Below are 12,220 nucleotides of genomic sequence, written 5' to 3'. Positions count from 1 at the left end.
CTGCCCCGGGACCGCTGCGAGCTCCGCAGGGATCGCTCCGCAGGGGTCACACCGCGGGGCTGCCCCGGGACCGCTGCGAGCTCCGCAGGGGTCACACCGCGGGGCTGCCGCGGCCTGAGGGCTGAAGGGCGCCCAGCCTGAGGGTCTCACCTGAAATGCCCCGGCGGCCCAAGCCGGAGCCCCGGCCCCGCTCCTCTCCTTGCCTGTGTCCCCGGGGCCGGGTGTACCCGGCGGCGGCAGAGCCCGGGCCCGGTTCCGCCGCCCCGGCCGGGAGCGCTTCCGCCCGGAAGCCGCGGGGCGGAGCCGCCGCGGGGCGGAGCCGCCCCTGCCCGCACCCGCCATGGCCGCGCGGCTGCTCCTGCGGGCGGCGCGGCCGCTCCTGGCCGGGGCCGGGCGGGGCACCGGGCTCGGCACCGCGTTCAGCACCGCGCCGCCCCCCGAAAAGAAGCGGTGGCTCCGGGCGTACCTGGAGCTGCAGCGGCTGCAGGCGCCTCCGCAGCGGCGGTGAGCTGCGGGAGGGCCGGGGGGGCTCGGACAAGGGGTGTGACGGCCCCAAAAAGGGGGGAAATCAGAACGTTCAGGCCCCGTCTGCTCTCGCTTTGGAGCAGAATGGGTTGAGCTCCCCTGGTTGGCATAGTCCGGGTTGAACGGGGCAGGCAGACGGGGATGCGGAACCGACAGTGCCTGCCCCAGGGATTTAGATACTGGGTTTGGTATTCAGGTTCAGTTTAATTTCTCGTGCCCTTTCGAAAGGCGCGGGGCGGGTAACGCGTTCTGTTCCTGAGCTGGTTCCCGTTCCGCGCCCGCAGGTCCGAGAAGCCCAACTGGGATTACCATGCGGAGATCCAAGCCTTCAGCCACCGGGTGCAGGAAAACTTCGCCCTGGACCTTCTCAAGACTGCCTTTGTTAACCCCTGCTACATCGAAAGCGAAGAGGCGAGGCGCCGGCAGCTGGGGCTGGACAAGGACGCGGTCGCTCTTCAGCTCCAGGACAACGCCGGCCTCGCGGAGCGAGGGCTGCGCTTCGCCCGCGCTTACCTGGCGCAGTGCTTTGAAGGCGCCTACCCAGAGTTACCTGCAAAGGGCATAGAAGCACTGGTTAATTTTCTTACCAGTCAGGAACTTGTCTCTTATGTGGCTCAAAACCTGTCCATACAGGACCTGGCGCTTTGCAGAGATTTTCCTGCCCCACCAGACGTGCTGCAGAGGACGTTCCTCGCCGTGATAGGAGCCCTGCTGGAAAGCAGCGGGCCCGAGAGAACCGGGATCTTTGTCAGGGTAGGTTCAATGAATGCTGGTTTGTGCCTGGAGGGGGAGAGATCCGGGGAGGTTGGCAGAATTTTGACAATTTTGACAATACCTGTAACAAGACAATTTAACAATGAAATCTGCTGCTGGTGATGGTGGTGGTCAGCTGGGGTTTTAGGGGTTGGGGATTTTGTTGGGGGCTTTTTCATTAAGAAGGCTGATCAAGTACATGAAATCATACACTTCTGGATTATGATGGTGATATTAACATTTGCTGAAAGTTGCTAAGGGAAAACATTATATTCCGTGCATGATAATATAATCAGATAATGAAATTATTCCATGTGAGATTTCATATATCTTCAATTAAAAAAAAACTCCATTCTGTATAAACAGGAATGAGTTCATAGGTTTTGCATATAGGAGTTCAAGCCCCTGAAGATATTTCATACAAAAATGTTTGATTGAAATTCAGTGTGACAAAGTAGTTTTAATACCTATTGTTGTTTCAGTCATCCTTTTCACTTATTTTTAGTTTTGCAACGGACAAGTGTTTGTTAAAATGTTCTTCTTGATACAAGACCACTGAGAGGTGTCTGTAAGAGCAAGGAGCTCTTTACAGGCAAGAGAGTGATCCAAACAGGTGAAGGACCCGTGGGTTTGCACATTCCCTTGTATTGCCCCAGCTCCTGCTGCCACAGCTTGTCCCACAGGCTGGAGCTGCCCCTTCTCTGCATCTGCGTCTGCCTTTGCCCCTGGCACAAGTCTGTCGGTGGCTAAACCACAATCAGAGACTCCGAGCACTGGGATGGGGCACTGAGGCAGCTTTATCATTCATTTCAGCAAGTCATCATCAGTTTTTGTCTCTTTATGCTGTATTTTCATTAGGAGGCACCAGAATCTCAAGCCATTAATTGTAACTTCTAAATATTCCTGTTTAGGACTTTTTTATTCCCCAGCTGATTGGAAAAGACCTGTTTGAGATCTGGGAAGTTGTAAATCCTATGGGCTTACTGCTGGAAGAACTGACCAAGAGGAATATCCCTGCTCCAGAACCAAGAATTACCAGGCAGCTGGGAGTCAGCACGGTTCTGCCAGTCTACTTTGTTGGGTTGTACTGGTTAGTACAATATTAATTTAAAGTTAAATGGCTTTAACTGGAGGAGTGGGAGGGAGGGAAGATGGTCTTTTACTTTTCTACTCATGCTTTTTGGTCAAGATGTTCCAGAAAAGAAACATGATAGTGAGTTCCATATAAAATGAGCCATTTAAGCATTGGCCATAGCTCACTGTGGTGATAACATAAACAGTGTCTGATTAAGGGCTCCAGAGGCTAAATGGGGTGCACCAAAAAGCCTGGGTGTGTTCTGCGTGACCCAACACAGGAACTTTGGGAACAGCATAATTGCATGGCTTTGGAGGGACCACAGCTGTATCCAGGGCTTGGGCAAGCTTGAAGAGACATCAAGAGAGGTGGGATTGAAGAGAGACTCATTTTAAGTTTCAGAGAAGCTTTTAAGTTTGAAAATCAGCAGCACTGTAAACTGGGCCATAGGAGTGTCTGTGTCCAGGCACAACATGCCTGTTGTGCTAGTTGTCCCTGGTGCATTTGTGTGTGGTGTGGTCAGTGCCCAGGAGTGACATTGCTCCTGTGGGGCAGGACAGAATCCACATCACTGCTGCTTTCCTAAAGGTCCTGCAGATGAACACATACCTTAACTTGTTCTGCTTTACCTTGCTTTGGTTTCTGTACCTTCTCAGATGTATCTTATAAAAAAGAAAGGAACTTTGATTGTTTCTCTTCAGGAATCCCTGGTGTCCCTTCAGGAACTGCTCCTATTTAGTGTGTGCCCATAGGTGTTTGTTAAACAGACATGAGCACATAATTCACAACAGAGAGAGCTTCTCTGTCAGTCCTTTTGAAGCAGTTTGAAATAGTTCTTTACCAGGGGAGGAGAAAAGACAAAAGCACTTCAGTTCCTGTTTAAGATAACCAGAGTAATGAATTTGCATATTTTTATCAGGGCTAACAAATTGAATGCTGTAAAGAATCAGTGCTGTGTTAGGAACCTTAATAAATAGAGTGGTGTTCTTCCAGGAAATGGACACATTTCTGATCTGAGTTTCCATTACTGAATATACAATTGCCTAGCTTTGCAGGAAAGACCAACAGAAGTGTTTCCATTGTGTGTATGTAGAAATCAGTGTTTCCAGACACTGGAGAAAAAACAGTCTGTTTTGTTCACAGTACACAGCAGTGCTCAGGGTTTTATGATGGAAAGTTTGGTTTTTCATGGTTCTAACATTGGGTTTTTTTCCCCAAGTGATAAGAAGATATTAGCTGAAGGCCCTGGTGAAACACTGCTGGCTGCAGAGGAGGAGGCTGCGCGCGTAGCACTGCGGAAGCTCTATGGATACACAGAGAACAGGAGACCTTGGGATTACTCAAAACCCAAACAAGAATTGGCAGCTGAAAAGGCAATCAGTAGTAACTAGATGCTAAATGACATTTCTGGTTTATCTTAGAAATCAATGGCTTCCATGCTGAATATAGGTGTATTTGGAAGGGCAAAATACCATTTGTTTTTCTGGTCTTCGGTGCTTGAAACTTCTGAATCATTTATGGTGTTAAATAAAGTCTTTTCCTTTTGCACAATGTTGTTTAATGTTTGCTCATTTTCCTAAATGTAACAGAAGCACCCTTAATCTGAAATTTTGCCTTTTGGCTCAGAAGTTTTTCTGTGCATCACAGGAGACCATTTTTAGTGATGTTTAATAACGTGTGACAAAGTCTCGCTGTACAGAAACAGCTTTCATGAATGCCTCTTTGGAGATTTTTTGGAGAGGATTGTTAATAAGCTGAGTTGAATTAACACGTTACATCAGTCTTTGGATTGCATCTGGATTGATGTGTCCTTCACCTTATGAATACATCAGGTGTGATGATGATCCTGACACTCTTGGGGATTCAAACTTCTGAGTTCTCACTGCTTTCATCCAAATTTTATTTGCCATGCACATTGGTTTCTATTGTTGGAGCATGCTCTGAAAGATTTTTACAACTTGTAAAAATGCCTCTGTTGCAAAATGAGAAATAAGTGAAAATAAGGATCATGAAGGCCTGAACCAAAAGAAATTAGAGAACCTGATTTCATTATACACTATAAGATAAGCTTTTTCTTTCTTTTTTTTTTTTTTTTTTTTTTTTTCTTTTTGGTACTTTTCCTGTTTAGTCCATGTTCTTTCATTTAAGCAGTCCCATGATTGAAGTATTGGATTCAGTGAAATCAGTGTTTGTCTTGTTTGCAACATCTGTAGCTGTTTTAGTATAACTCTAAATGAATGGAAAGATACTTGGGAATAATTCAGGTACCTGCATGATATTTCTGTTAAGTGTCATAGAAACAGCATGTCTACCTGAGGGCAACAGATGTGTGAGAACTGCAGCTCTTCTGGAATAATTTTCTTAAAAAAGGAGTGAGTGTCTATACAAACTTGTCTGAGCCCTGCAAGGAAGAAGCTGGATGTAGGACCAAGAAGCTGGATGTTCAGGAAGTGTTTCCTGCTTTATCCAATTGTGAGCTCTGATTGTAAAGGAAGACACCAGGTAAATGAATGTGCCTTCATTTACAGGAGGGGAAGAATAAGGCAGATGGTCATTGATCCAAGTCTGATAGTGCTGCCCATTGCAACATGTCCTTTGCCTTTTGCCCACAAGATGGATTTAGGGAAAGACACTTGGCAGCCAAAGGTCCTGGCTGCAGCTGCTGGGCTGGTCTGTGCTGTGACAGTGAGTGCTGGCTCTGTCAACCCAGTGGAAGCAGATGTATTGGTGTTCTGAGGCAGGAGGAGTCGGTGTGTGAGCCCTGAGTGTCTCCAGCACTCAGTGCCCTGCATCTCGCCCAGTGTTGAACGCTGATGTGGCTGGAGAGCAGCGAGACCTTCCTGCTGGCTCTGGCTGAGATTCCAGAGTGAGAGCTGGAATACAAAAAGGAGGGCAGAAAGATCAGCCCAGCATAAAATATGCACAAAATTGCTTGTGTTAAATGAAAAATTCCAGCCAGGCAATCTATTACCACTTACATAAGCAAAGCCAATAAGGTCACTATATTCCAGGGGAATAAAAGCAAAATGTGAAAAGATGGTAAAATTACTCATGCTATTTTTAGTTTCCAGATGAGGTTATTGCTCTTTACCTGTTTTAAAAAGGACGATAGTGAAGGTGGGTTTTTTACAGCTGAAGTTACCTACTGCTTTATATAGATATTTAAGTATTTTGATATGGAGGAGATAATTTCAGTCAGTTTACCTTTAAAAACAACCAAGATCTGCTTCCTTTGGCTTTATAGTTTGGAATGTGGGCATAAGTCCTAGGAGAAGTGGATTACTGAATACTGTGCTTTTAAAAGCTGAGTGATGCAAGATAAGTCAGTTTACGGTGTGGCACATGTATAGAATGAATTAAGATCAAATGAAAAGACAATTTGGGGATATAGAAAGAAATGAGTTTTTATAAGAAAATATGTCCTATTTTCAAGTTTCTAAAGGTCAGAAAAGCATTTTATGTGGTATCTGTGCTTGAATTTCTGACACTCAACATACATTTCAGGATTTATAGCTGTACTAGTGGGATCATTTATATAGTTCAGATTACTAACCTTTTTCCTTGTTTTTTTAATCAGTAGCCATAAACCATAGCATAGTTAAAAGATTTGTCAGACCTACAGAAATCATTAGCTATAAAGTGTGGTGAAAATGGCAGCTCAGAAACATCAGGAACATGAAATTCCATGGCAGTTTTTTCTGAAAAGTGCTCTGTGAGCTGCTTGCATTGGTGCTGAGTACAAGTGCATTTATATCTCCCAGCGGTTGCTCCTGTCACGGTCACATTTTGTTTATCTTTCAGAGATACAATAGATTGAGCAGAGTGTCAATAATGACTGACAAAAGGAATCAGGACAGTTTATTCTTGCAACCCATTGAAGAACTAGATTATTGTTAGAAAAATTACATGTGTAAACTCACTAAACAGTAGGAAACACTAGTAACCTAGACTTGCTTTTTCTTCATATGTTAGGTAAATCCAGTGTGTGAATGGTCTTGGATTACTCTGTTTGTCATCTGCATCCTTTGTCTTTTTTTTTAAGTGCTGCAGAAGTAATTTTTTTTGAGAAATGTAAGAGAAGTTCTATTCTATTGGTACCAGGTAAGTAATTGGAGAAAAATTTCTTAATATGCTTTCATGCACTGTTGTTAAGTTGCTTCTGATCTCAGCAATAGAAGCTGTTCTGTTGCTTCTCCGTGCCTTTTCTCCTGTGTCTCAGCAGTTCAGTGATGTGGCTGAGCACCCAGTTCTATCTCCTTGCTTTCAGCTGCAGCTTGCATCTGGTTACAATAACCAGATGTTTTGCTTCAGTTTTCTCTTAACAAAAACAAACTCCAGGAATAATTCTTGTGTGAATTGTTGCTGTGACTTAAAGGCAGGAGATGAAAACACAATCATTTCACAGTTATCTCTGTGTTAATTCAGAGTTTGAAATTGCTGGTGAAAAGTCAAAGCTTTTACTAGTTTATGACTTGTCTTTTTTATTTCTTATAACAATCTCTTGGGTTTTATGATAAATCAAAAATTTAAATGAGGTGCTCTGGTGTTAACAAAGCCATGAAGAATTCAAAACATCAGAAGATGTGTTGTCATTGTGTTTTGCAGGGCAGAGGGAGGGGATGATGCAGTATAGGAACATAAGTAGAGCCCTACTTTTCCTTGTCCTTATCTTTACTGAGTGCTGTGGTAATTTTAAAGAGGCTCTGAACTATTTGGGTTCTCTTACATCAGAGCTTTGAAGTTTAATATTGAGAGATGCTTTAGTGTCGAGAAGCAAACACTTCTCAACAAGGACAGATTGGTTTTATCTTTCTAAATAGATTCCCCAGATGTAATGGCACTAGTTTTGCATTTTTCCCATTTCAGCTTGCCTAAGAAACTAAAGATCCAGTGCTCACCAGCTGGTCAGTAAATAGCCCCTGTTGTAGTTTGAGGCTGCAGAGTGGGAACAGCTGCTCCACGTGACAGAATCAGAGCATTGTTGAAGGCTCTTGGTGATTCCTAAATCACAGGCACACTGCAATGCAGCTCTTCATGGTGCACATAAAAACTGGGCTGCTCTTCTTTGAGAAAAAGGTAGCTCTAGGGAGAAGGTAAACGTCATCATCCCTTTCTATTTCTGTGTAATAAGTGTAATCTTTCTGCCAGTTTGTGGCAGCTGCGCTGGGGACTGTGCTCTTGAACTTACAGGTTTATAATCAAACATGTTAATTTTGGACACATTAAATCTTTTGCTCCTGTTGCTCCAGCTGGGAACAACTACAGAACCTCACTTTTCTTATATGGAAATTAAAATTTATTCTTTACCTCTGGAACTGTTCATTGCCAGTTGTGTTCACTTATTCTTATACCAATGTTCTTTATCAGAAGAAATCTTGATATTATTGATGTTGGAGGAATTTTGCATTTAATTGTAATGAGATTAAAATTTCATTGAGTTTTGAATGTACTTGAGGGCTCCCCATTAAGGGGCATCTCAATAGATCTGCAGTCCTGCATTTTCCCTTAGTCTGGGATGCTTATATAAATCAGAGCAACATTTGTTTTTTAACTTTTTAGATAAGGAACATTTTTAGATAAGTTGTTACCTGACTTTTTTAGTTTAGTACTCTTTGTCCTAAGGTACCATTTTGGTTTAAAGTACCTGACTTTGTTACTTTATATAGGAAACCAAAATGAAATGCATCAGTAAGTAGGCGTTTCTATTAAAAATGTTATTTTCAATAATAATTTAAATTACCTGGCCAATATTTATGTAGCATCTCTGAATACTAAAAATACACAACTTGCAAAAAAAAACGTTCTGCAACAACGTTTTGATATCTGTCTTCAAAGAAACTTAACACTGTTTAATGCAAGTTGTTTCAGTAGACAATGGTGAGCTGTAGTCCTTTGCTCCTGGCAACAGGTTCCATAGTTTCATGATTCCCACATATTTAGCCAAGTATTGAATCAAATCTTCAGTTTGTCAATGCCAGTGTGTGTGTGGCTTTTTGTAGGCTGTACTGTGCACTTGGGTGGGGAAGAAAAGTGCCCTTGGCAATTTTTCAACCTTAGAGAAGGGAGAAATTAAATAGTCATGACTGGTGCAGGATATCAGTTTCTGAAGTCACAAAGTTTGGAAGTTTTGAAATGTTCTGCTCTCACTTATTTGACCATTTCTAGAGAATGATGCCATATAGCAGGTAGTAAGTGAGGAGAGAGCCACTGCCATGTTGAGCAGATTTGTGGGGATGTATCCAGATTTGGGATTAATATCTCAGAGGTAATGCAGGGGATATTGCCAGGTCAAACAATGAAGCCAAGAGGAATGAAAAATCAGTGTGCCTGAAGGCTGAAGGAAGCACATGGGTGGAGCACCACTGCCTACATTAGACCTAAACCTGTGAGAGAAAATTCGGAGTAATTGGAGTTCAAAGATAGCATTCTGAAACCTGTTCTTGTGGAGTATCTCCTCCACAGGGGCAGTTCTGCAAAATTAAGAAAATACTATTGAGACTAAGGAACTGTCACAGAATTAGTCATGTCACAGGAGGATTAACCAGGGGAAGCATTCTCACCACCAGAGGGCAAGGATTTGTCTAAAAGTTCTGGTGGTTAACTAAAGAAATCCTGTTACTTTAGAGGTTATTTCAGCAGCACTAGGAGGCACAGCTTTATCCTCCAAGTTACTGGTAAAAATATCTGACAACAGAACAAAACAATTTTTGAGAATCAGTCCAACATCAGAGAATGTTTAAGAAGGAAATGAGTTGAGAGAGAAAATGGCTTCATTAGTTGAGCTAGTTGAATGTTAATGGAAATTATTCTCTGTAATTTCAAGTGATGGGAACTGGAACTGTTTATAATTTTTTTTTATAGTCCATCAGGAAAAGCACAGTTTCCTAATCTAAAAGTGTGTCTGAAGGTTTCCTATTCTATTACGCAGACCTTCTGATTGAGCAATGACTTTGGCAATGAGCATGGGAGAGCTACTCTTATAATTTGATTAGGTTTTCATTACTAGGGAGATGATTGGTTTAGATTTGAATTATTCCCCTGTCATTTTCTGTTTATAATATCAGAGCACAGTTCAGTTTTCTTTCATGTTTCTTTTGCAGTAAAAATATATGTTAAATATTTAATTCCTACCTCAAATATCATGTGATGCTATTTCAGCATGTTTTCAGTCAGGCAGTTTTCAACAACCTGTGGCCATCAGGCAATGAGACAACAATTGCAGAAGAAAAAAAAAGGATGACATTCATACTGACACTTAGCAGATCACCCCATGGCCATTCATTATTGCTTCTACTGCTGCTCTGATTACTTTAGAAGGAACTTAGATGCCCACACCTGTTGTAGATGTCGGCAAACCCAATGGGAAGAATGATGATGTCTGACTTAGTTCAGAAGGCTGAATGATTTCTTTATTATAATTATGCTATGATACATTAATATACTATATAAAAGAGGATACTAAAAACTACATGCTACTCTCTCTAACTATCATATCTAACTCCCTCACAACTCGTGACCCTGTTCTCCAGAGTCCAGACACAGGTGGATCCGATTGGCCATCAGGCCCAAACAATCCACCGTGATCCAACCAGGCATTCGCTCTAGGTAAACAATCTCCAAACACATTCCACAAGAGAAAAACAAGGAGCAGAAATAGAAATTGTTTTCTCTTTCACTTCTCTCTGTGCACCTTTATAAAAATCCTGAGAGAGAGAGAAATGTGCTTGCCACACACACCCACATCTTGAAGTTTCACTTCAAGACAAGTGAAGTTTCACTTCAAGACCCACAGCATTGCACAGTTTTTTTCCCAGCTGCTGTGAATCTGCTCTGACAGCGTCCTGTGAGTGCAGGTACGATGTCCAAGTGAGCTTTGTGAGGGTTTCCTTGATTCAGGCTCTGTGCTGCATGACCAGCAGGCAGACTGAAGTTCATGGAAATCTAGACCAGAAGCAAACTGTTGATTATTCCCACATTTCAGAATTAGGTCATTTACTTCATAGTTTATTTCTTTGAAAGTTTCCTTTCAGACCAATTAGTTCCTAATTCTTTATTTCAACTGCCCACTGCGAGCTCAGCTGTAAGATCAAGTGTTTATGAGATGATCATGGATCAGGTTGAATTTGGTTGATCTCATATGTAAAAACAGACTATTTAAACAGACTTAAAAATAAGTTTGAACATTTTTTTTCTTGATTGGAGTACTATACTCATCATTTCCTAGTAACCAAAAACATCAGGGATTAAATGATAATAACAAAAATAACAAAATTTGATAAAATTTGGAATAAGTTTCCACATTTTACTTTAGATAAAAACTCCCCCTGTTGCAGAAAGGATTTGTTGCTAATGACAGTACACACAGCTGAGCTGACTCTTACTAGCTAATTTTTGAAACCTGCAAGAAACAATTTTATGCTTCAAGATAATTTCCAGTTTTGAAGCATTACAATACATCATTTAACATGAAGATGTTATTCCAAAGAGCTGTGACAAATGATTATTTGAATTTCAAGGGGATGACACTGGTTGTCTAGAGGACCGAGGGCAATTGTGGGCATTGCCTGGCAATGCTGAGAGACTGAGCAAAGAAACAAAACACACGTACTCTGCACGTTCACTGACTGTTTATAATGAGAAAATACAGAAAGTGCTAAGCCTTTTGGCAGGTGGGTTTGAGCAGTGATCTCTGTCCAGGAGTGTAAAAGGAGTTTACCCTGGCAAATGCCTAGGTCAGTATGAATGAAAACTTTTCAATAATTACTATGAAACCTTTCTCTGCTAATTGTTCCTTTGTTTAAATTGGTTCTGTTTTGAGTGTTCACACTCCTAATCAGCAAAGTTGTAGTGCAGCAATACACAAAGCTCCTCCATCCCCTCTATCTCCTGCCTGCACGTGTCCCCATGGCAGCTGGGCAGATATCTGTGGGCACAGAGGGACGATCGGGGCGGACAAGGACCTGAAGGTTTCAGAGCAGTATTTATAAGATGTCTATGAATACAGCAAACTGGAACAATTGGAAAGCTGGACCTTTAGTGGTAAAGCACTGGGGTCTGAAACAACCACATACAAAAAAGAGCGGGATGTAAAACCTCTGTGTATTCATAAAGTGGATCTTGATAGTTTAGGAAAGTCAGGGTAAACTGAGGAGATCTAAAAAAGTTATACTAACAGGGTTACAAACTCTAACAATTACAAGAGACTTGATTAAAAGTCCTACTCTCTAAGAAATACTATGCTTCCCTAACAGCTTCTGTAATATTTTTGTTTCCATACTTGTGATGATTTATTAACTGTCAGGCTCCTTTTCCCCACCAATTTTCCTCATCCATGGTAGCCCAGAGGACCTTGCCAATGGGTTTTTTTTCCCATTTGTATAAAATCTCTTGGACATCAGGGGTGTATTTCTCAAATTACTCGTTTATGTCAGTAAGACACTGGTATTTCTTCTGCCGTTATCCCAAATTTTTCATTCACTGTGCTGTTTCAGAGTATTTATTAATTCTCTTCCTTGTCCACAAAGCAAACCAAGGTTTTGTTCTATTCAGGCTGTGATAATGTTCTGAACATTTACTCTTTTCCCATTTCCAAAACCCAGTACATGGAATGTTACTGTGCACAACATGCCATTGATTATTCATTTGTTTCTGGTGGTTGTTTAATTGTTGGGTTTTTGTTCTGTTGTTTTTCAGATTTTTTAAAAATTTATTTAAACATGTAACTAGTAAATATTAAATATTACAGTCATGTAATGAAAAACACGTCTTTTTAATGTGAAGACATTTTGATTAAGTCACATGAAGATAAGCATTTCTCTTTTTTATCTCCTGGCTAAAAAATAGTTTTTCTAATTGACAAATGCATTC

The 12,220-nt window shown here is 41.8% G+C and overlaps 2 protein-coding genes across 2 annotated transcripts in view; both read left to right on the top strand.

The window, feature by feature from the left end:
- Window positions 1–310: 310 nt before the first annotated feature.
- On the top strand, window positions 311–3,904 carry MRPL44 (mitochondrial ribosomal protein L44). Its single transcript, XM_068200902.1, has 4 exons — window positions 311–504; window positions 810–1,278; window positions 2,190–2,368; window positions 3,573–3,904. Exons 1-4 carry the CDS (start codon window positions 341–343, stop codon window positions 3,742–3,744), a joined length of 984 nt encoding a protein of 327 aa, XP_068057003.1. The 5' UTR covers window positions 311–340; the 3' UTR covers window positions 3,745–3,904.
- A 3,402-nt stretch (window positions 3,905–7,306) lies between these two features.
- Window positions 7,307–12,220, top strand: part of AGFG1 (ArfGAP with FG repeats 1) — a 46,450-nt gene continuing 41,536 nt past the window's right edge. The window contains exon 1 of the mRNA XM_068200882.1: window positions 7,307–7,446. Coding sequence (XP_068056983.1) covers window positions 7,376–7,446 — 71 coding nt within the window. The 5' untranslated portion in view covers window positions 7,307–7,375. The remainder of the gene's footprint in view (window positions 7,447–12,220) is intronic.

The sequence above is a fragment of the Anomalospiza imberbis genome, chromosome 10 (genome assembly GCF_031753505.1).
Source record: "Anomalospiza imberbis isolate Cuckoo-Finch-1a 21T00152 chromosome 10, ASM3175350v1, whole genome shotgun sequence".
NCBI lineage: Eukaryota > Metazoa > Chordata > Aves > Passeriformes > Viduidae > Anomalospiza > Anomalospiza imberbis.
This window is presented reverse-complemented; position numbering and strand designations above follow the sequence as displayed.

Excerpts from the sequence above, each read along its gene's own strand:
- MRPL44 (XM_068200902.1), top strand. The coding sequence starts at position 341 with ATGGCCGCGCGGCTGCTCCTGCGGGCGGCGCGGCCGCTCCTGGCCGGG. Across the intron at positions 505-809 it reads CAGGCGCCTCCGCAGCGGCG|GTCCGAGAAGCCCAACTGGG; the intron begins GTGAGCTGCGGG and ends CCGCGCCCGCAG. Across the intron at positions 1,279-2,189 it reads GAACCGGGATCTTTGTCAGG|GACTTTTTTATTCCCCAGCT; the intron begins GTAGGTTCAATG and ends ATTCCTGTTTAG.